At 41.0% G+C, this 25,549-nt stretch overlaps 1 protein-coding gene across 1 annotated transcript; it reads right to left on the bottom strand.

Moving 5' to 3' along the window:
- Window positions 1–25,296, bottom strand: GARS1 (glycyl-tRNA synthetase 1). The gene is made up of 16 exons (XM_085316423.1): window positions 25,171–25,296; window positions 22,021–22,123; window positions 20,804–20,945; window positions 19,406–19,494; window positions 17,797–17,873; window positions 15,712–15,857; window positions 14,462–14,611; window positions 12,711–12,873; window positions 11,743–11,907; window positions 9,043–9,155; window positions 8,363–8,503; window positions 5,993–6,078; window positions 3,686–3,795; window positions 2,234–2,327; window positions 1,672–1,862; window positions 1–340 (listed from the first exon to the last, which is right to left on the bottom strand). Exons 1-16 carry the CDS (start codon window positions 25,294–25,296, stop codon window positions 215–217), a joined length of 2,022 nt encoding a protein of 673 aa, XP_085172549.1. The 3' UTR covers window positions 1–214.
- Window positions 25,297–25,549: the final 253 nt, after the last annotated feature.

Raw genomic sequence — 25,549 nt, 5'->3', positions numbered from 1 at the left:
TATATAATGGCATTTTTATTCATAACACCTTTAACTTGGATTGCAATTATTTCAGTTTTTAAAGTTCAATTCAGGCAACAATTGAGAAAAAACAAATAGTCCCTGTGTGCGCAAAGAATGCAGCTTTTGAATAATACATGATAAGTTTATTTCATATTAAYATGAACAGTAAAAAGTGGACATTTGATGCGGTTTTTACTTCAGGTCCTTTTCTTTATTCCTCTATTGTGTCCTTTTTGCCAGTCTCTTGTCCCTCAAACTGTGGATACTTTGCCTCAACATCAGCCCAAGTTAGGTAACCATTCGCCAGATCACGAATGATGGCAGGAAGTTCAGAGATCTGCAGACAAAGTCAYAAAAACACATATATCAAGAGGCCATCAAAATCAAGTGGTTCTGGGGGATATTTAGGGAACACAGGTAATTTTTACAGCAGCAACAGATCAGGTGACAAGATCCTATCTTCCTGCAAGATCATTTTTGGTAAGAAAAAGTATTAACTAATTGGACATCTTAAATCAGTCTGTATTGTCTCAGCAGAGGCTGCTCAGTTATTCAGAGGTGACCCACTACAAAAATGCAGCTATCACTGATGGAGTACATATAGATTGGTCYCTCATAACATTATGTTACAGTTTTGCAAGGGAAGGAAAAAATACACACATCCAAAAGATGCTGCAAGCTAGGATTTAGCCAGGCCTTCTTTACTGTAAGACTAGCACAGAAGCAGCTGCCAATTCCTTTTTCTTTGCTACTAATAGTATACCATCATGGTGGGAAGGATCAACTAGAGAAACTAGGAAACTCACAGAAAACCAAGGAAGACAAAGTCTTGTTTCTGCTATTATAGCACAAAGTCATCCAGGTGATATACAGACTGAGGGGTGCTCACAGGAACTGGTTCTGCCTCTTAYACTGAATAGATCCCACAGCCATCTCAGTAGCCCCAAACAGTAAAAATGCTTCTGTACAGAGAAGAGCTAGAACAACCCAACCTCACAGATAAGCACCAACTCCTACTTCTACAGAAACCAACGGCGGGTTCCTAGTGGGGGCCAGGGAAGTGCGTCAGAGAGGTGTCAAGACTGCAAGTCCACTGCTCTGAGCAGGTTTTGCTCACAGGGAATGAGACCTCCACATGGCAACCTACCATTTGAGCCTCTGCTTTACAGCTGTCCTAGCAGGCTGTGCTTAGGACAAGTACTCCTTTATGGCAATGGTTCCCAAACTTCACAAGTACWTGGGCAACACTGGCAAGAAGTAAACTTTGAGGAGCTGTTTGTCTTGTGCTCTGTTAGCCAGACTAGCAGCCACAGTTCTTCTGAATTTGCAGCCAAGCAACCGCATTTACTCAGCAACCTTCACTGGAAAAGCAACACCCTAAAAGCAGTGTTATCAGCTCAAGAAATGGCTTTCAAGTAAGAACAGCACCTCCACATCCTAGGGAAATTAAAGCCTCTTCTCACTTCAGCAGCAGGGCCAGCATCCTGTCTGACAAATCTCTCTTCCCTGGGGATTTCTGGGAATAGCTGAATAACCCATAAAAGCTAGGAGCAGCTCCCACAGAGACCAGCACTGCTGCTGGATCAGGCAAAGCAGCTGAAGGTCTCACCAACCCCTAAGGAATGGCTTGGCACTGTCAGTAGCGATACCCATCTGCCTGCTCTTTACCTCAGCTCGGATCTGGCGCATGGAGTCGCGGTCTCTCAGGGTGGCGGTGTGAGGTGTCCGGTTAACAGTGTCAAAGTCAATCGTGATCCCAAAGGCCACGCCGACCTCATCGGTCCTGGCATAGCGCCGGCCAATGGATCCAGAAGAATCATCCACCTTGTGAGAGATGCCGTTCCTCGTGAGTGCTTCAGCTGCAAAAAGTGGGGAGGGGAAAATCACCAGGTCTCATTACACACTCCAGAGGCAGCACAATCTCAACAGAGGCCTCCCATATCTTCATGGCACTGGAACAACTCTCCCCAGACACAGGCTTGATGCTCCTCCAGCGTTTAGCTGCAAGGTCATCATCGCATCTGTCATTACAGTCCCCAAACTCTCTACTTTAACTCAAGAACACACACAAAGCTGACCAATTTCAACTAACAACTGTTAGTTTGGTACCTCTCCTTTTCACATAAGAGTCTCCYGATCCCAATGCTGGTCTCTTCCTATAGCACTGAGGAAGGAACTTATTTTTCCAGTGCACATTCCCATAGGACCCGCTGTGCTGTTTGTCACTTACATAATTCCTTGACAAAAGGCATGAATTCCTGATTCTGGCTCAGAGGAAGAACAGAGCACTTGAATGGTGCTACAAGAGCCGGGAAGCTGAAGAACTGTTAAAAAAACAAAAAGAATCAAGTTTAACAGGACAGTTTGTCAGGTTAAAATAAGCTCTGACTGAGGTTGGAGGCCGACTGACCATGCTAGCGGAGTAGCTGACCTTCTGTAAACCATTAGCACATAGGGCCCCAGCAGTAACATCTCACACTGCTGGAGCAAGATCCATTTACTCCAGCTGTACTCCACACCCTCTTCACTCCTGCCAGACAAACATTACTTCCCACCAACGGAGAAGTCTGCCAGAGTCTTCTCTGGAGGAGCAAGATTCATTTGAATAACAAGAAAACAAAGAGTAGATGGGACTTTCTAAGAGTTTTTTTAAACTGTTTAAAGGAAAGACTTACAATTCTTACAATTGTCCTCCTGTCCCCAGGTTGACTCCAGCAGGGACCTAGCATCTATAGGGAGTTTATGCTGTTCAGAAAGGCCTTCAGACCCCTCCCACCAGACGCACCCACAGAAAGCAAAAAAGAGCCAAAAGGAGAAAACATTTTTTCCTGGTCCTTGCAATCAGCCACCTATATGGGTACAGAAGCAATGCAAATGAGATGTATCACAATACAGAGCAGCCCAGGCTCCACACAGAGTAAATTGGTACTAGAAGTTAAAGGACAGAGAGGGGACAGACAGAGAAAAAAAGTTCAGTATGTCAGTAGTTTGTGATTAGAAGTCAAATGCATCCTAACTCTGAGCTCCTGCTTCCTGTCACCCCACTCATAACTGTATCCCTCCCTGTGGTAGCCATAGATAAGAGGGAGCAATATTTTTAGTTTCTGTAAACACAGTCCTGTAACCACAAACAATGAAGAGGAAGGAGCATGAAGTTCACAGCCAACTTCCCATGGGCCACCAGCAACAGGTCAGCAGGGCCCTGCATGGAGCAGCCTGCTGGTCTGTATGTAACACACATTTCCCTCCAACCTCTGCTAGAGTGGAGCTCTAGGACAAGGTTTTATTGGTGTCCAGAATGGGAGAAGGTTGAACGGGGGAGGAGGAAACACTGARGAAACAGCCCATTTAGCTGCACTAACTGTGGCTCCAGGAGAAGCAAAGAGGAGACTAAGCATTGAAGAGTTGCCTTTCTCCAAGCGACAGGACACTGCCAAGTGTGAAATCAGGAGGATTTCTCTGCCCCTTGCATGTGATACAGGAGGAGTCTCATGTGCACACAACCCCAGAATGCTCTCAGTGCACATGTATAACTGATACATACATTGGCAAGAACAGCAGTTCGACATCCCATCTCTACTGCGTATTGTGAGGTCTTATTTTAGAYTGTCCTCCAGACGTTAGGTAAAGTCAAATGTTTGCAGTTGGTTTTAAGATGAGGCCTAGCAACAAGAAAGCTCACCGTTCTCTGCTCATCTCCTTCTCGGATTTGGAATGTGTGTTCAAACACTGTATACATGATCCTCCCAATTCCAAACGAGGGTTCAATTACATTCGGGATGATTTCTTCCACTGAAATACAAGAGAGCCCACATCATGGTTAAAGAAGAATTTATATATATTTAAAAAAAAAAGAAATTTTGTGCTTACAAAAGTTGTTCTTCCGCTCGGGCATTCTGGATTTAATGTAGTTGAGCACATGAAAAGAAAAGGTTACAACATTCCTGCTCTAAATACAAATATTTGAAGAAGAGTTTTGGACTTAATCCATGTACAGATCATACTGAGGCTGTAAACAAGCCAGGGCCCCTTCCTTGGCCCTGAAAGCAAACAGCACAGTACAACTTGCATCCACACAGATCCTCCTCCAGTTCAGAAAAAGGAGGCCTCATCCACAGCATTTACTGGGAATGGTCCTTGCTCCATGCCAAGCCACAAACCGTGCCCAGGCACTGTCTGGCAGAGTGCTACTTGGCATGGATCGAAATTGTGGCAGGGAATACACTACCAGCTAAATAGCCTGGATTATCGCAGAGGAATGCTCAAGCCCTGGCCCGCTTCAGTTTAACAGACAGATGCAGACCCTGCGTCCAGCACTGTGAGCAGAGATGTACGGAGCTTCAGAGCCAACCCAAAAGCCACCCTAGACTCCTCTGCATTCTTGAGTCATTAAGCTACCTGCTGCAATGCTGTTCGTCTCTCCATTCTCAACCCCCTTCCAAATATACCATGAGAAGGGGAAAGAATGAGGATCAGCTAGTTTGCAAAACTCGCAGATGTGATATGCTATACTACTACATACCCAACACTCTACAGACTCTGCCACAAATCTGTCAAAGAGGCAGTTTTTCTTCCTTCTCCCCCCCTCCTAGCAGGACAGGAGCGCAATTGACAGCTTCCCTGATCAGAAGACACTGCAGCGTTTTAGGAAAAGCTCTCATAACAACTCACATAACAACTGTTGCTCACATAGCAACAATTAGAGGCATCAGAGGCATCAGCTGCTTTTGAAATCAAGGACGGAGGATCTGAATCTCCCGCACTGCACCCTGACTTGCCTGCCATTCTATGTGCCTACTGTCCTCCTCAGTTAAACACCTAATTTGGGGTGTGATTTTACTTCCAGAGAGATAGAATTATTTCTGCACTGACAGTTTTCAAATATTAGTTTGAAAAAAGGTCCATTGAAAGCCAGAGAACACAGAGCAGTAAACTGGGTGAGCACTGTTATAGTCATCCTTTCAGAGCAACAAACAGGGGTTTCTTCCCTAAACTCTGTTCCACTTTCACTTTGCACTGCTAAGTCAGAGCCACAGACCTTTCAATGCAGAGGGCCAAGAGAGAGGGAATCCATAATATATTTGCCTCCTGGTGGAGCAAGCAGCCAAACTGCTCACCCGTACAAATTTAAAGTAAAACCAGCAACTGGGATTCTGCCTGCTGAGTACCCACAATACTAGAAGCAGTACCAGTTACAACTCTGAGTCTCCCTCTGAAGCTGTAATGAGGCAAAGCCTGTCACAGACACAGCACGTGCTGACTGAAAGACACCTGGGCATTTCAATGACACAGCTGCAAGAACAAATACAGTCTGTATATGCTATGAGTTGTTCTATTCCTCCCCAGTACGTTCCCAGCCTAAGGCAGGACAATCCACTATTTACAGTATGAACTGGGGGATAATCTACCTTAGTCCCTAGCTTTGTCAAAGATTTCCCAAATGACCCTGATTGAGGCTCTCACAGAGCTCACTGGAAAGACACGACTTATTTGAGCAATTACARTCTGTGCTCTTTGGAAAAATCACCTTCAAGTCCCAGTTCCCAAATCAGGGCAAAAGCTCTCGGGAGGAACACCAGAGGAACTGACTGGACTTACCAGCTTAAAAAAGTCTGGTCAGCACAGCAGCGTAGTAAGCTGGCTGATGCCAGAAGCCCTGGCTCCATGCAGCAGGGTCAAAATGGGAGCTCTGCATTCAGAGATCTGCCACAGCTCATTTGCTGCACTGCAATGGGCTTGAAAAATCAGGCTCCCAAAGCTGGTGTGCCCTCTTGAGTTTCTCCATCACCCACAGCAACTTGGAAGCAATCCAGCTGCTCTGCAAAAGCTTTTCTTATTAACTGCTGAATTTCAAGGAAATAACATTCGTCATTTTTCCTATGCCACAGTATAACAGTAACAGCACAATGTAACTAATAGAGTTCCTATTCAAATTGTATCYTGATCTGCCTCTATCTTTGATGATCAAACAAAAAAGATAAAAATTTACCATGTAATGTTTTCTGAAATCTCTTCACAGTAACCATGTCCTTTGTTAATTTAAAAGTTTTCCCTTCAGTTTCAACAGTGAATTCCCTGCAAAGCAAAAAAAGTGATTTAAACGCTACAGCAATACACCAACATGTTACATTTCATAAATTGCATCAGTTGTTGACTTTAAGAATGGGATGATAGAAGACAGGGCAAACTTCAAAGATCAAAGAAAGAAACATGTGGTGTACYCATTAAAAGAAGCTTATACTAATCATAAAATTACCACATAAAAATTAAAAGTAACAATTTTCATAATCACAGTGAACTTAGATGTGGTTAACAGCCTGAAGCAAACTCAATTAGGAAAACAGTCTCAGGATGAAGTATACACGCCAAAAGAAAAAACAAAAATCAAGAGCACACGAAACAGACATTTGCTACAGACTGTACATTTTATCCAATGCACAGACTTCTTATGAAAACTGAGTTGTCAGAAAGTATTCTATATTTTCACAGGTTCCAAAGGAAGGGGAGAATAAATTTATCAACRTTTTCAAAAYGAGTAGGGGTGTAGTYTCTTTCTTTCTTTTTTTCYTTTTTTCTTTTGGCTTATTTCTAGAGCTTCTGATATTACTTATCATCCTCTAACTTCTATCTCTTGCTCCTTTATTAACTTACAACTGGCACATTCTCCTTACTCAGGAGAATTAAAGCTCTATTGTCCTATCCCACTTAAGGGAAACCAATGTCTTTATTATTAAGAGTCCCAACAGAAAATTGCTGACRTAGTATAAATCCAAGTTCTTTCCATAATGGATTTACACAAACTTTATCACACAAAAGGCAGGTCTAACACACTTATACTGTGAACATATGCACTCAGTTAAATCACCAATGGTATCTTCCTCACTGAAGCACTTCAGCGAGTGTAATACAAGAAATTATTAGGTGTTTAGAAAAAGCACCCRTGCATGGACCCCGAACGAAACGAAGCGAAGCTTATAAAGGCTTTGCTATGAATATAGCTATAAGACGATGCTGCATTTAAACAATAATTATTATATGCAGTCCACCATCAATTCAAACCTGGTGTGCTGATTAAAACTCATCTATTCAATTATTTCAGTGGGATTCTGGAAAAATGACGTCCACTTTCCTCTAGCTTTGATTTGTGCACAGTCACCAYCTCCTGCAGTATTTTTCCTCTTCATTTTGAATGCTATTGTTTTCTCTACACTTTTACATTCAGAGAGATGTAAAAACAATAGATCTTAGCTCAGGAAAAAAGAGGTAAATGCTATCTTTATACAATGTATTCTCTGCCCTTACACCTTCTACCATTYCAAGCAGTACAGTAGCAATTCTTTTTATTTATTTTTTTTGCAAAGAACTTAGCTAATCTTAGGGATCTTTTGCTTAATTAGGCTGCGAAGGAATCCTAGCTCCTCAGCCTGCGTAACTAGTTAAATACTTTTCTGACCATCATCTCCAAGTCATGTTGTGCTACTTGGCACTCTCAGACCTGAATTCAGTTTCTACTTGCACAAATTAACCTTTTAAAATAAGCAGTAATCATAACCTACTGCTGACCCACTAACACTGGACATGAATCATTTCCAGGTTAATGTATTTAACCCAAGGAACTTAAGGTTTTAGGTGTTTTCTTTTCAAGGAAATGAAGTTTATTTTTTAAATAACTGCACTTTCCATTAGCTYTTCCCATAACATATAAAAGTTTTGGCCTGCTTCAGCCAAATTTGACAACTGTCAAGATCTCTTAATATTTATGTTCCTACATGTGTCACAAATACTGGCAGACAGGGAGAGGAAAGATAAACAAACTGGTGCACTGATGAAGGAAAAACTGTAACAAGTGCTAAAGTGTTTCACTAAATACTGGAGAATACATACTCAAGCTCTCGTTTCTATATAACTTGTTCTGAAATTTCATCATCCACAGAACCATTCATTTTACTTTAAAATAAACTTCAAAAACATCTGCTAGCCCTGACTAACTCTTAAACCAGATCTGGGAAACTGGTAAACRCCTTCTTCATTGAAAACACCATTTCATTGAAGTCTGTGTCTTCCATGGATTAACTGCACTAAAGCCAACTTGCCAAGAAATGTCAGAACTTCATTCACATGCAAACAAACATATATATGAATACTATAGATGCATATCTGATGTTTGCACCTAACTGTATGTTGATGGATGACCAGCAATGACTTGGTGGAAGGGACGGCATTAAAACATTGCAGATGATCCATCCAGCCTACTGTCACGAGGACGGTGGTTTCAGGAGGCTCAGGTTAATCAAGTAGCACTTTGGGAACCTTGTCAGAAGTGACAGATAAGGCCACCAGGCACACGCAGCCAGCTCACCCTTTCTCGTTCAGCAGCTGCTCCATCTCAGTGATGTAACACTCATCACACACGGAAAGGTATTCCATSACCATTTTTGCATCCTTCTTATAAGCTTTGCCAATGGCTCCCTTATTTGCCTCAAACTGAACAATGTTGACCGTTTTGTATGAGGTAGTTCAGGAGTTTCAGATCACAGAATGTATGGCCTGGTTCTTTTGCTATGTCAAAGCTAATGACTACCCAACATAAAGAATATCTCCTCTGCTACTTCTGGTTTAAGGAACTTCTTTACAAGGKGAGAGAAGAAAGAACAAAAAGTACTGAAGATCAGACAGTCACAAATTCTGAAAGAGTATCTCTCCCTTTAGGTACAGCTAGCAGCAGAATTATGGAATGACATGGAGTAACCTAGTATAGTAACTCCATAATCATATTTAAACTATGTTTCACAGTCAAAACAGAGCACAGCATTAAGCCAGACAACCAAGCAGGACAGTACTTCTCCTTATGCTTTACTTTGCCCACCTGAGTTACCCACATGCTCTGTTCTTTGCAGGCTCTCCCCAGAAGTCATGGTGATCTGTACCTCAAGGTTTTCCGCTTGAAATGTACAAACTTAACTTTAGAKAGAGCTGCACAGCCCTTCAGGACATCTCACTAACAAATCACATTTCACTGAATCTGGTTTATTTTGAAAGGATATAGGTTCTTTGAGAGGCTTCTCAGCTATAAGAGGAACTTTGGTGGCTCGAGTATGGCAGGAGAGGTCATAGCAGGAACGATCAGCACAGCCAACGATCTCAATCCAACCCTGAAAAAACAAAAGTGGAAGCCTTCACCACATCGCTGCTTTTTTGTCCACTTAACCATCAAATATGTTTATCTGCCCCTAAGCCCTCCACCCTTTCTGCTCCCAGAACTATTCCTTCTACATAATTAGCTCTGTTACAATAAGCAGCCCTCACTCACTAGTTAGTCCTTCATTTCAATGATTTCATTTGTTTCCAGAGGAAATGATCAGTTATCTAACTAGTGGCTGAATTCAAGGGCAGGTTTTCTACATGACTTGGCAGAGCACAGCACGGTGCCAATAGCTTGGGGCTGAGGCCACAACACTCACATACTGTAGGCACATAAAGATGTCATGCCTTCAGGGCTCCATCTCTCCACARGCATGGAACAGACAGCTGACAACCACCCACATCAGAATGGCCAAAAGCCTGGCTTACAAGCTAATAAACAAGATGCAGATAACATGCAAGGGAAACACTTCTTTCAGCATGTCARCACACAAGGCAAGGAAGACTCTCAAAACACTGCTTGTGTACAAATCACTGAAGAAGCCTCTAACATGTGTTACAATCACCACCATCTGGATTTTCCAAAATGCAACCTCAGAGAAGAACAGGCACATCAGATGCTTTCTCTCCTCATTTTGTCACAGAAGCACAGATATACAGGCAGCCAGAATCTGTTCATATGGTATTCTAGATAGTGGTGATATAATGGGGTATCAGGAAGGGTATGCGAACAGAAAAAGACACCTATGCCTGAAAAATCATGCTGCTTCAGAATGTGCTGAGAAATTTTTAACCAATAGGATACTAAAGTTATTTCTCAGAAAATTCAAAATAAAAGAGACTACAGTAACTTTACATAGAGTGGATTTAAAACTGTTAAGAATGGTTAGCTCCTTACTGCTGAGTGCTGCAAGTTAGTATAAACACTTCTGATCAGATTTAAGAGAGAAACCAAAAACTGAACCTAGCTTACAAGGTGGTTTTGTCAGGCCCCTGGGATTGCTGTCTCTGCTTCTGGGGTAGGTTGTCAGATGGATTGCTCTGCATGTGATGTACTGATCTATGACAAGGCTTGTGACTTATTAACCGTATTTACATGGCGCAGCCTTTTACATGGCTCACCTATTTTGTGCTGGCTCCCAAACAGCTGGCTGGGAGAAGTTATGAGCGTATGGAAGTCAGCGATCTATTTTCAGAGGAAGTAATTACTCGTTTCTACAGTGCTTTTCTATATGAAGACAAATAATTTCCCAAAGTGCAGGTTTTTTTAAGTTTGGTAGAACTTTACCAGCTGCTATTCCTCTAACTAGCTGTAATGGAACATCAATAAAGAGCTAAGCCCATTTCACCTCCTTAAAAGAAAAAAGAAACCAGACAGATAGCAGATGTTTCAACCACATACAACTTCCTTACCTCTAGGTCTTCCTGTCCATTAATAAGGCTGCCTGAACCCTCTAAAGCCTTGACATGTGCTCTATGTCAACACCTTTGGGTTGAGCACATTGCCAGTTTGGCTTTACTGATTTTGAAAGGAATCTTGTATGGGGTCTCTGCACACAAGGATCTCTGCAATGCTACTGTCTAACCCCACGGACCTCAGCAGAATCCCTTCAATCTTTTAATCCTTTACTAGATCATATGGAGTTCTTTAGATATTTTCCAAAGTCTGTGCRTATTTTAATCCTCTTCAAAAGGTTAGTCAAGCAGAAGCACACGTACTTCAGAAKAACATCAACGAATTATGAGTGAATATATGAGTGAATCCCCTCCACCAGTTTTTTTTAAACTCKGACTCTACCAAAAAATTAACTCTCATACCCTTGCAGCGTGGAATGACTTCCTCTGTTCACAACTGATAAGGTTAGCCATCACGTCTCGTAAGACATCTCTTCTGAAACTGTCATCCCAACTGATACAAACTTGGCTGGGGCTTAATGAAAAGGCCAAAAGCTCTCCAAATTAATCTAGAATTAGTCTAAGAGTCTGCCCTGACCCTAACTATCTTCTGCTGGTTCACATGAAAGAAAACATATTCTTCAAAATCAATCCAACGAGAGAAGAGGAAAAAAAGATCACCCAATAAGACCTGAACTGGAAGGGTCTTAATGACTCAGAAGGCAGATAAATATTCTGGGAAAATCTTTCTCCCAGCACCAGCTGACTGAGCAGTCAGGAATGAACCCCCGTTTCTCACAGTTTGCAAGCAGGAAGAGTTAGTATTCTGGCAGGAATGAAGCTAGTCTCCAGCAAAACAGATCCTTTCCCCTGCTGTTACAGGTGCTACAGTCATTGGAAGGCATAAGGTCTTGCCTTCCTTTAATTCCAGATGATATTCAACTAGTGTAAAGTCTATGAATAGGCACGAGCAGTTCATAAGCTTTGTAAAAGCCCACTGCAGGGAGTTGAACTGTCCCCTTAAAGTCCTTATTAATTCAGAATATTTCAGTTGCAGTRTGCTTATATCAGCATGGGGCTGGACAGAAATATCAGCATCACTAACACTAGTTATGAAGAAAACAAGAAATAAAGCAGAGCACTTCCTGCAATATCAACAGATCTGACAGGAAATGCTATTTGTTGCTTCGCTTTGCCACTTACATACGAAGTTTTGGACTCCGCATCCCAGCAATCACAGGCATAATGAGCCATCTCATTCTCCATGTGCTGTCGGAAGCGCAGCTTGTCTGGGGACACACCAATCTTTGTAAGGAAGAGGTAGATTCTGCCAATGAAGTAACCGAGAACGGAGTTATTGATCACGCCCTGGAAGGAGAATAAAAGGGAAGAAAAATCACAGACATTACTTTCTGTGGGAGCAAAGCCATGATTTGTCATAGCTCTGCAGACAACCTGGCACATTACAGACAGAACTTCTTGCAGCTGCCTGTGATAAACTACCGTGCCCTCCATGAAACCCACTATTATATCTTTTCAAATCAACCTAGTGCTATGTCAGCATCTCCATTTGAGCAAAACAGTAAGTTATTACAACTATAGGACTCATCACTAACTGTCCCTGAAGATCGATATCCTGCTGTACCCAATAGTGCTGTCATTAGTATCAAAATGGTGCAAAAGCAATTTCAGTTATTGCTCAGGGCCCCACAACAGCTTTTCCCCACAGTTTGCAATTTCTACACAATGCATCTTTTTTTTTTTTCTTTCTCCTCTCTGCCCTCCCTTAGCAAACCTACTCTTTCATCATTTGAATGCATGGAAAATCAGAAACTGAAACCCCAACACAAAAAACATACTGATGCGGATAGGCAGCAGAGCATTAGATTCACCGTCACTACCGACCTTTTGGCAGATGTTAGATTTACCATTCCTTTCCCATAAGGTTAGTGTGAAGCTTAACCTCTAACTGCTAACCCAGCACTATCTGCACTTTTTGCCACTGATAACAAGGATCTTGCTTGTGTCTCAGCCACACTGATTCACCAGAAGGCACTGACTCCAAAATCTGAGAGTAAACCCTAGTTTGCACTCACACAACAGTGTATAATTTAGTTTTGAGAATTATATTTAAAAGATCAAGCTCCACATGCTCACAAGAGGAACATTACCTGCTGGACAGCATCTCCCAGCCGCATTACATGGGCGGACTGCCCGCTGACCTGTGCCTTGGAAGAGTAGAGGAGGATGTTGAGATCTGCCACGTTCTGAAACTTTGGGTGATTTTTCTCACTAGGATCCACAAAGTGCTCGATTTCTGCCATGGTGAATTCCCTAAGGGGAGCACATACAGCCATGTGAATGAAATAATTTATGGGTCAGTCACAATCTCATTAATAAATGATTGTGCTTTTGCCTCCCACAAGCAAGCCAGCCATTTAAAAAACATAAGCAAATCCACAGTAACATGAACAGGAATATGAACCAGAACATGAGCTAATCTTAACACTGGATTTATTTTCATCTTCAAATTCCTAATAAGACTATCTATAAGTTCATTTAGAGTCAAAGCAGAGAATACCACCTTTGGAAATGTTGAAGTTTTCTTCTAGTCTACTGTGGTCCTCTTATTAGARGCACAAGTTTCCTACAGTGTCAACTACAGGAATGAATTCAGTAGCATGAACTTGTAGCAGAAGTAGCTAAAATGATCAGATGATGTGATAATTTCTTAGAGATAATCATACATCTATATCCAAAAATGACGTACATTCTGTTTGATGAACTTGTCTTTAATAAATCTATATTCATACATTAAGTCTTAGTCTTCCCACTTGAAACGACTTTACATTGAATTAGCCTGTTATCAAAAAATCTTTAAGAAAAAGCTCTGTATAATCATTAAGTCACAGGCATCAGGATGTAATTTGCTATGATAGCATAATAGCACACTCTCCTATAAATGTGCCACAAGCATGTAATTTATGCTTGACTGGAAACRTACTTCAATGACAAAACTTTTTCATTTCCAGATGTGCAGGAGAGAGAACAGGAAGACTGAGAAAATTTCAAAGAGCTCCCTTACTGCCAGCAATGCCAATGCCGCTCAGTAACATTTAGAGCACTCTATTAATCAGTTACCATGTTTACAACACACACTGCCCGCGTGTACAGCACAACCCCCGCCAAGTGTGCAGCGGAGCTCTCATTCCACATTAGACAGGGAGAGACATCTGCTCATAATGATTCAGTTTAAACATAAGAGATTACCTTTAATGAAGTACAATAATCGTTTTTACCCTAAGATAGCTTCAAAAATATTTCTCAGTAACAACCCTGAGCCTTCCTGCTTGACTGACGCTGGGTCATAAAATACACATGTCTCAAGTCAGGTTCTCTTTACCACTTCTTTGTAGTAAGCTGCAGAACTGCAGAATCTGCAGAACTGAAACAAGGAAATACTGCTGCAAAGTCGATCTTGTTTTGATTCCAGATTCCAGTCTTAAAGTAAGTAGCGTGAATGTAATTAAACAAGAAAAGCTGCAGGCCCAGTAGAGAAAACAGYGCTATCCTCAATTTGATTTGTTTAGTTTATAGTGGAAGCCAAGTTTTGTTAGCAAAATTGCATTTAATCTAGGCATTTCTAACTATACAGCTATTTCAGAGACCCTGTGTCTCTTCTGCTAGCTTTAGGCAGGACTCCATAGTGAAAATCTTAACTAAACGACCTCTTTGCCCATGAAGCCTGAGACTCACTAAGCATTGTATCAGGAGCCATTTAAAACACAAGAAATGTCTGGGAGAACTGCACTGAAGAGAAACAATCATATGTAAATACTGGAAGAAAAGGGAGGTGCTACCCATTGCAATGTATAACCAATCACTTGCCAGAGGTTCTGCTGAAAGAAGAAATTTGCAGTACCTGACTCTGATGAGGCCGGAGCGAGGCGAGATTTCATTTCTAAAGGAATTTCCAATCTGGGCAGCAGCAAAAGGCAGTTTGCCTTGGTTGAATTCTAGAAGGCGTTTGAAGTTGAGGAATATTCCCTGTGCAGTTTCTGGCCTCAGATAGCTGAAAGGAAGAGGGAAGAGAAAAAAATAAAATAAATGTTTAAAAAAAATCAAGAAGTGTTCAGTCATGGGTGGGAAAACCAGGGAGAYGAAAATAAACAATGTTGCTACAAAACTTAAAGCTTCCTCTTTTTGTCTTGAGTCTTCTACCTCCAGAAACAAAGCATCAAAGCAACGGTGCTTAAGAAAAGAAAATAAATTAGTTGCAGCCCAAACACAGCACCCCACAGGATATTTCCAAAACCAAACTGTATGACTCGTCTATGTTTGGAGAATGGGAAAAGGTATTTGAGTGAAATGCAATGACYAGTGACATCAAGGAAGTCAGATAGCACGTACCCTCTGTGCCTTCCCTTCTCTGGGCTGGGCTGTGCCAGGCTGCTTGCAGATATTGGCTTCACAAGCAAACCATGAATATACCACTACTACTATACGATAGGACTGTGAAGCTATTTTAGTGTAAGGCCGTTACAATCCCTACAGTGATTTGAGACTCCCACAGAAAATATTGTCTACACAGACTACTTCATTGCACTGACTATAGCACTGGAGGGCACAAGGTATGAGAGACGCATGCCATTCCAGAGCATAAGCGAGTGTCATACCTTGAGGTCTTCAGCAGCAGTGGAGATGAGTGCTGTTCAGTTTTTATCTTTGGAGAGTCCAGCTCAAGACAACAACCCTGACATTCTCAGACAACACACATCCTGTAAATGATGTTACCATCAGATCATCCCCTGAGTAGCCTCATCCTGAAACAGGCACTATTCTCTAGAGACATGAGATCACTGAAAACTGGAGACCTAATGCTAACTGATTGTACAGAAAGCACAACTCCAACCAGCAAGATCCTAGCTGTGATACACACAGTCTAGCTGCTTCAGGTGGGACTGTGACCCTGCACAGCTCCTTGTTCCTCCTACCTATTCTTTCACCAAGAGTACAAGGAACGCTAAACTACCAGAGAAGTCTGGGACTGAAAGGCAGGGATAAGGCTGCTCAAGAGGGAATTGCGTACTTCAGTCCTACTGAGACTTCATTTTTAATTCTGAGTAATCTCTGAAAAGGGGAAAGTGTGAGCAGAAGAAGATTTGTACCCACCCAGGCATGTTTCCTCCAGGTCCAATGGAGGTCTTGAACATCAGATTGAAAGAAACAGGAGGGGACAGGTCATTCCCAGTGATAGGTGATTTCACGTTGTAGTTCACAAAGAGATCTGCAAGTTCTTGCTGGCCGTAGTTATCCAACTAATATTAAAATGCAGGAGGATTAGTTTAATTACTAGGCAGGATTACAGAACAAATTATACTCTCTTCATCTTTTACTGAGCATGATCCAGGAGTCTGTAGCATTACCCAAAAATGCTAATTCCTGTTAACTGGATTTTTTAAGCAAGATAAACTTTGAACCTATGATGGAAGAATACACTTGGGAAATCTGCAAACCCTTTATAGCAATGTGAGTCTATGACTCAGCCATATTGCAGAGTCTTCTGAAGCCTGAAGACCTGACAGAAACACTAGCATTGAACATGAAAGTGGGTGTGAAGCAGAAGAAAAGTCATTGGGACTTCATTACCACCCACAAATAGCTTATTTTGAACAGTTTCAACTAAAACATAGGGAGCAGTATGTTGGGAAGGAAAAAAACTGCAGCACTGAGAAAGAAGAAAGCCAGCTAGAATTTCTGCAGTGCTTTGTCTGCATTTGTTCCTCTTCCTTCTGATGCATGAGGCACAATATACTCCAAGCTACATGTCAGATCCTCTCTTTAGAGCTGCTCTGCATTTTTCTCAGATAGAACAAATCTGCAGCAGAGAGGTTCTTGGTGAAAGAATTTCCATTTTCTCTGAAAGCAATTTGATAACAACATTTGCAAGCAGGATGACATCAGTCCCTTCCAGGACACCATCTTCTCCTTTCTCTGGAAGAGGAAAATCAAAGAGTAGGAGATCTAGAAATCTAACTGCAAACTAGCTGCACAAGAGCAGCAATTTATCGAACTATTTTGTGTATTTATATACTAGTATTTTGCACATGTACATTTAAATATGATTTCTGAATTTAAGCCACATTTTAACACTCAAGTTTATGATTACATGAGTTGTTTCTAGCTCTAATTGTTGTGATCATTCAGATATCAGAAAAGCCTCAAAACAGGAGATAAAAAGAATCTATTAATAGAGGGATTCCCTTGACAGATGGTCAAAGTTCAGTACTGCAGTGTGGGAAAGCTAGCAACAGCTGTTCAATGATGCAGTACACTGGGGAAAAAAAATGTTTCTCTTTCTGGAAGGAACCATCCACTTCATGCATTGCTCTGGAAGCTCTTACCCTAGAAGTTATGAGAACAAACATTAAAAACAAAGTAAGAAAAACAAATAACAAGCAAAAGGCAAATGCCTGTACAGCAGCTCAAGAATGTTAGCCTGGAGCCCTGACCATTCTCTCAGTAAACAAAGAAAAACCTGTACAGGGTATTAAGAGACAGAGGAACATGTCTCAAGTGCTTCAAAGCCAAGTCAACTTTAAAACGTACCAATTCAATGCTAAGGTGGTTCAGAAAAACCCTCCCAAGACTTTCCTGTCTGCTCCTTTCCATCATACTCATGTGGTCAGGCTTTGAAAAAGTAAAGAGGAGATTCAGAGGAAATAAGCTTTTTGCCAGTGTGTGGAGTGAAGCAGAGCAGATAAGCTCCAGGAAGAAAGCTTCAGCCCTACCAATCCAACATTCAAGAGACACATTCCTCCAAACAGCAGAAGGGAGATGTGGTTAATCAATAAGTTTTCAGTATTTAGGAGCATATACAGCCCTACGTACATCTCTGAGTTACAGACATTTGAACAAAGACYAGCAATACCACCAGCTTTGACAACAGCTTGATCCCTCTTATCTCTCATCCCCATCAAATATTGACCTTCAAGAAAATTGGACCCTGATAACTAGATTAAGGAGGAGGGTACACAGAATACAGAACTTTTGCACCTAATTTTATAGGATTATTAGAGGTATTCCAAGCTCCTGCTATCTAGGAAGTCAGTAATAAACACGGAAAGTGCAGTTATGCAACTATTGTGCTCCATCCCTAGAGAAACAGAAAAGTTTTTGCTACCGGACTCAGTGTATTATATTTCTCTTGTGGCATGCACATCCTTCAAGCAGCCATGTACCTAAGTAAGCCCATACCTGTGTTAGAACATTTTCCATTTCTGTCTTTTTCTCTGCTGTGCACTTCTTGTCAGACATAAGCTTTTGCAGGTGAGCTGTGAGCAAGGAAAGTACATAGTCAGTTAATACTGCGATCCCATCACTGACCCCAACCTAAAGCCAGATGAACTAGGCAGATTATCCAGCAGGATAATATCTAGCAGGAACATAAGCATATGCTTCTCAAAGACACCATTTTCAGTAGATCAGTTGATTTTCTGGTGTCTACCAGGGTAATCCCACTCACGTTACTGGGGAAATAATGATTTACAAATGAGGAGTTGCACCAGTTGCTGCACCACTCTGCCACAGGGAGAATAATGGGACCTTATCTAGTTTTCTCCTGAGACAAAACGCATTCCAGTAAACTCAAGCAATGGCTTTATAGTTCCTTTCACTTTTATTTTCTTTCTAAGCAGACTGGAAATTAAAACCAAGCTCTAATCCCAAACCAGTAAAGCTAATTTATCCAAATGCACTCACAGGCACATACTGACTTGATACAGTAGGGCTAAACTGCCTTTTCTCTTTAAAACACAACATCCTCCATGGGAAATAAAGATGGATAGCGACGCCAAGACTTCCCACTCCTATTCAAACAAAGCATTTCAACTTTTTAGTGGCACTAACAGCAGGTGGCTGTCTGCTGGTGATGGGGCTGCAGAGGAGGGGCACAGAAAGTCTTAGTATGATGCTGTTCCATGTGAAAAGCAGAGGGAGACTAAATGAGGGKTTTTTTTGTCTTTTAATAAAAGGAAAATTCAAATTGCATATTACAAAAACAATTTTATGCTAACACAGATTATTCTACATACTTCATTTCCAAGGAAATGGCTAGAAATCTAGACAGCATGACTGGAACAATTGTCCTTTTCACAATGGAGCTGATAAACATGGAAAAGGTCTCAAACTGGTTTCTTATTTCTAGGATTCCTTGCTTGATTTTCCTTCTCCTTTAAATAAATTTTAAATAAAACCAGAAAGAAATGTGYGGACTTTGCAAACCTAAGAAATGCCTGAAGTTTACTCAGCATTCCCAAAAATTAACAGCGTTCCAAGGTATACATCAAGGTGAGTAGCTGCCTAATACTGGATCCTTGCATAGGGAAAATGTGGTCTGTCTCCTTATATCTTCAGTAAATCTTTTTTTCATTCTAAACAAAAAGCAACTGAAATAGTAAATCATTTCTCCACACTAAACAAAAAACAACCGAAATACAAAATAAAAAGTCAGCAACATAGTAGAGAACAGCAACCTTCTTATACAGGGAATCTTCAGCTTATACAATAGAGTAATCTTTTATGGCCTGAAGACATAAGACTTTTTGTAAAATGTGACTCAACTATGTTATTACTAGGGATCCTGTACCTCATTTAAGACACTAACACAACATTTTCGTGAGACTGAGAACTTGCAGAGTTTTTGGTATGGAAAAGAAGTCATTGTTAATGAACTACAAATGTGAATATGACAGATAAGCTACACCAACTGGCCTAYTCCTTCCTCAAAAAAGATACTCTCTTCCCATGCTTGCACTACTGATGGGACATCTCCAAACTCATCTCAGCCTTGAAAGAAAATCCACACCTTTTAAGAGATGATCAGCACGAAAACACTCCCCATTTTTCACATCTTTCACCATGAAGTCAGCAAATTTGTCTACATGGCCAGAAGTCCTAGAAAAGACAACATAAAAAAGGAACATGAAAGTTGCCACTGGACAGCCCAGAGTGCTGTGTGAGCCCAGCACACAGACCARTTTTGAAGAGACACCCTTCACATCACAAACCCAAATGGCAGGTGCACTCATGCTTCAGGTACAGATCCACAGTAAGCAGTACCATCCCACAGAAACAAYGGAATCCATAAGCAGGTATTAATATCACTCAATCTTAAAATGTGTCAGTAAGATRACACCTACTGCCTTCAGACACTGCACTGTGATTGAAGAAAGACGTGGATGCATTTGCAGGGAGTACATGGTAGTTCAGGGGGACAGACTTTCACTATTTTGCATCAGTGATCCATAAAAGCTTCTGATGGTTGTGCCATGACCCATACAAAGTAAAGGAGTTGACTGAACTCAGACTTTCATTACCAAAGTTCCTGATATGCTCAAGTTTCTTCACTGTGAGGGTCGTTGAGCACTGGAACAAGTTGCCCAGAGAGGTTTTGGAGTCTCCATTCTTGGAGATGCTGAAAACTGGACAGGACATGGTCCTGGGCAAGCTGCTTTAGCTCACCCTGCTTGAGCAGTAAGGTTGGACCAGAGCTTCCTTCCAACCTCAACTATTCTGTGTTTCTGCAACGTGTTTGGCAAGCTTTTTGGTAGTCTTAGCAGAGATAAGAGGAGACAAAAGATTCCAGAGCCCAAACTGTGCTCTCACCCTTCAAGATGGTCCATCCAGGTCGGGACTGAGACAAACCGACAGGGCTGAGCAGACAGAAAGGTCTTGTCGCTTAGTTTTTCTATTTGGGATGCAGATAAAAGGAGGACTTAATCCTCAGGGCTACAGCAGCATTACTTATATTCAGACTTTAACGGACACATTTCATATTGCCATCCTGCTACAGAGAACGGAAGGATGGTCAAAGAGCGTGGTCACGGGCAAAAAACATGACCTAGGTGTCCTTGATTTAGGCAAGTTACCTAATCTTTTTTTTTTTTTTTTTTTTTTTTTTTTTTTTTTTTTTTTTTTTGGTTTTATTCATCTGTTAAAGACAGGGATAATGGCATTTTCTTACCTAATGGGACTGCTAGGAAATATTAGCTTCTCAGACACATCAATCTCACTGCTCTCACAGACTTACGGGAACAGCTTCTCAAACTGACCTGTGTACTGACATCTAATTATTCTGCACTACAACAGGGAATGAARTTGGGTGACCTATTCTCAAGTTCCCAGTGGGTAATTTTACAGAAGACTGTAAAAAAACAACTATGACCAGAAACGACACACTGCAGAAAGAAAGACCCATATTTACTTCAGAACTGGCTCTGGMGTGAGCATGGTACAGTCAATCTCCAGGATTTGCTCCTCCTGTATAAAGTGCTGTCTCCAGGCCTGGATGATGTTGTTCTTCAAAGCACATCCAACAGGCCCAAAGTCATACAGACCACTGACACCTGCGTGGAAAAAAAGAAATAAAAATATAGACATGCACCATTTGGAGGAAAGACTCTCCCAGCTCAATCTTCCTATCATTTGGTTTAAGTCTGAAGCCATTTTCTGAGCATGAACTCCTTTGTGCTAAACAAAATAAGGACTGTAGCTCATTTTCTACATAAAGACTCGTGCCATAAAGGCTGGAAGGATCTGGACGGGCACTACCCTACATTATTCAGTATGATTCTGTTGCAGAGTACACTGGAGTGTTGGGTAGTGGTAAAAGCTGAAAGTGATAAATTCACGTGTTCTGCAACTGCACAAGCTGCACTCCTTTCTCCAACAGATTGTGTTTTGTGACCAGTTTCATCGCAGAATCATGTTTGAAGGAGGAATCTGAATATGGTAGGGGTTATAATGCATACCCCAAAGGGATATTTTATTGTCATCAATAAAACRCATCTGCTTATCACCTGTTTAGGCACAAAAACGAAACAGAAAAAAAGAAGTCAATAAAACAACTCCAAATATTTATTTTATTATCATAGGTGAAAAAGCAGTAACCATCCAAGCACCCTGCCACCTCCTGAGGAGGCTCGTATTAGCTGTCTGAAGATGTTTCCCAGCCACATTTGTTCACTTGTTCAGTAAAGTTCACTGACAAAGTTCATTAAGGTAACAGTTCTGAAGTTTGCAACAGTTTTGAGCAACATTATCTTCTTGAATAAARCTCAGACAGAGATGGTGAATAGCCAGTCAATAAGTAAGCCAATCAACCCCTTAATGAAAAAAACCTCTACCCCCTGCAAAGCAACCATCTTCTACAATGTAATGCTCAGAACTTAACTCCATCACTCGCATTCAGAAAGCAAAAGGCAAAATTTGACCTCGCCCCCCCGGTTTTCCCATTTTAAGGAGGGGGAAACTTTTGAGCASCTTACAGATTCAACAGGAGAAATTTTAAAGCTCACTTTTAAAAAGTCTTTCCACATTGCATTAACATAATATCCAGAGGATACAGCATTTCAAACACAGCTAGGAAGACCAGAACAGCACCCTAAAGAGATTAAAATTCAAATTTCTTTAAATCTGTACCTCCATAAATTGAAAAAGCTTGATCATAGAAAAACCTTCTTTTCAGGGTGTCTTCCATTTTAATTCTGTCCACAATGTCATCTTTGGGCTGTAAGGCTAGCTCCTGTAAATCAAATAAATGAAAAACAATCAGGAGTTTCAATTTATGGCAGCAGGACAAATCCTTCTCATTCCCTATTATGAGTCAAAAGTCTGTAAAGACCATTTTGAAGTAGTTATCCTGCCAATATGTTTGTTTTACAAAGACAGATGGTTACACCGAGATTCATGTGCTCAATCATGAACAAGATCGTCTGAATGTAACATTTCAGACACTGGAGGTGGTCTCATCTGCCCTAACTTTCAGACACCTAAGTCTGAGCTAGTCATCCTCAGCTTCCTTTACAATCAGTGGGTAGAAACAATAATTTCCAAAGTGATTCTTCTGATCTATTGCCGTCTTCTGACTATAGTCAGCTGAAAGTGACTATGTCAGACTACAGACATCTAAATTTTGGTATATTTGCATCTTTTCAATCCTTCAWTTCAGAAGTTTAGTTATCAAGATTATGCCTAGCATCTTTCTTGTTGTCTGCCAAAGGTATATACTTAACTACTTGTACAAAGAATACTTGTTTACAAAATGAAGTCTTTTTTAAATGTGGGACTGCTCTACCATCTAAGAAAAGTTACAGAGTACCTAAATGCACTGACTTAATTCTAAGAAAATGTTTTACAGCAGGTTCACTGATATTTTATCCGAAATCTGTTATGCAAAACAATTACAGATACATGTGTAGTGACTTACCACTGGAGGGCACAGATAATAATGGTTTTAAACAAAAACATTTTACCATCAGTTTTCAGTTAATTGTTGGTACATATCCGATAAAAGCAATGCAGAGAGAACAATTGTTTCTGACTCCAGATTCAATATCTGGGGGACTATTTACTTGATATGGACTTCTGCAGCCAACTCTGTTAGTGAAGCTAACAGACTTGAAGGAAGATTTTCTTCAATAAAGAAACTTTTACAACTGAAACAGAGTTAAGCCAGTTATACTTAGAAGTGGTTAATACCATCACTTTGAACAGCCTTTGGTAACTAAAAGTATTGTATGACCAATATTTGGGGGTTTTTAAACATCTAGAGCAGCATGCAAATAAATACTGTCGGCTTTTTAGAAGCACTGAACCTCTTCAGCTTCCACTAGGATAGGCCAACAGGTAAGTCTGCATGAGAGACAGAACAAGAGGAGGAGAGAGCACACAAGACAGCAAGAACCATAACAGCACCTTTAAAACATGGAAAGGGAATCCATTTGACACACTGCCYAAAGATGCAGTCATCAGTGTTTCTWAACGGAAAGGACAACTATTGCCAAAAGACAGGAAGGTAACAGTGACATTGTWCAATTCTGAGCTGGGAAGAAGAAATAGCCAGTAGCACAGGAGGAACTGGAAAGGGCAAGGAAACTCCTAGAACTCTTCTTCTACTACAAGCAGAGAACTGTTAACAAACTGTTGCAGAAGTCAAAGGGACAGTGTCTTCTATTTATTTTCATAAATAAAAAACAGGAAAGCCTGTGGTAGCCTTCAAGGGGAGAAAGACCCAGTACAGGAGCTGACTTATTTACTGACTTAAGAACAGATACAGTTTGAGGACATAAAGACAAGAAATCTTAAACACAAAACCACTCTGCAYTTTTCAAGGTTTCAAGATCAGAGCCACTCTGATATGTTTAAGTAGGAATCACAGGGCTTGAAAAGTGCATCTGCAGCTGCTAAAGCTAATGAACATTCACGCTGCTGCATTCTGCAGCTGTTGTAAGCAACARTGATGCATTGCTGGATACGCTGTCAGGAAGGAATGACTATACYGGAGTGCTGCACTCACAAGCGCAGATGCTGCTTTTGCAAGGTCATTCTTCCACTAACAGGGATACAGCCCACACAAATTGGGTAACTGGCAAGCAATGCCTCTGCGCCGCATCCCTCAGGCACTCTTCTAACAGAAAGGTGGGGCTCAAAGGAACACCAAGACTCCTAACCAGCCTCACTGCAYCTCTCACAATCAAGTTTCTGAGGGATAGGAAACAGAATTGGGAAAGACTTTAGATACAATCTGCTGCAGAAGGACTTGGCCATGAATAAACCACAGGTTTCAAAGCATATTCCTGTGCCAAATAACAAGTAAGTAAAAATGACATCTTCTTACTTGGGCTAGATGTACGTAAGCAGCTAGTCACAATGCCAGTCCTGACAGAGAACRCTAACTGTTCACCCGAGATGACTCTGCAGACCAAACAGGGTGAGCTGGTTTCAACTCAGGTACTCAAAATGTTAAGGAAGTTCCAAGCACTCATGTAAAATCTGCTTTATGTTACTTTTTTTTCCTGAAGAGTACCACTAAGTACAATTATAATCATTTCACTATGGACTAGAAAGAACSTAGCAACCTAGCACTTTCCTAGGTGAGCCTGCAGACGTGACAGTTTTTATGCTTCAAGAGTTTCTTGTAGTTTCGGTCTGGGGGTGAAGAGAATGGGACGGAAGCCTACAGGATAAGGAAGTTTATTTTCACTTGTTTRTTGATCTGGAGACAAAATAAACTTGAAATTCCACATTTTCTTTGGTGGAATGATATTTCAGGTGCAGTTACATTTTAAGAAAAGGGGGCATAATTTAAAAACATCCCTTTCTGGAAGGCTGAAATAAACTATAAGCCGTTTGAAATGTTTCCAAAACATTGTTTAAACAGTAGCATAGGAAATAGTTTTTAAACAAACATGTTAACTGCAAGTTTGGGAATTCTAATGCTGTACAAAGACTCTAAAGACAAAACTCACTATAGCAAACAGCATTTTGCCTTTCTCTCACTATGCACAGAAAAGATCTACACAGTAAACAGAGATGGACACACACAGTGAATTTCAACTTTGACTTTTAATAACCTGAATTCCGGTTTATTGCTTTATTTATTGCTGAATTAATGCTGTCTAATGCCTTGTTGGAAAGATCACACTTGTAAATTATTTCAGAAGTGAATTTGAACATCGTACCCTGGTTACAACTATTTAGCCTGAATTGATACTGGAAAAAAGTACTAGTTAGAGATTCCAAGGATTTTTGGACAGAACTGTGAAACTCAAATTTAGTTTTGAGACTCACCTTGGCTTCTAGGACCCTCTTCCGAGCTTTGAGCTCTGCTACAGCTTTGTCTATATCTACCTGGGGGGCCTTCTCTTCCTTCAACTTCCTTACCAGTTCTCCCTGGAAGAAAGAAACAAAACACATGATGTAGATTCTTTTTTTTGAATGCCATGGAAAAGAATTACACTCCTTTCAGCTCCCCTGGCAATCCAAAAGGAGTGTTTTGTCCTGCCTTTGCATGCCCCCTCCACCTTCGCTACCCAGTCCAGGTCTCAAGAGGCTGTTTCAATTGGTAAGAGTGAGATATACTTTTGCTTTTGAGAGTTAGTAACTGGACATCGTTAGAGAAATTAAGAAGCAACTCCCCCCACATAAAAACAATTGTTAAATCCCTACC

This window comes from Rhea americana, unplaced genomic scaffold (assembly GCF_003343005.1).
Source record: "Rhea americana isolate MKP2758 unplaced genomic scaffold, rheAme1 scaffold_47, whole genome shotgun sequence".
Classification (NCBI taxonomy): Eukaryota; Metazoa; Chordata; class Aves; order Rheiformes; family Rheidae; genus Rhea; species Rhea americana.
This window is presented reverse-complemented; position numbering and strand designations above follow the sequence as displayed.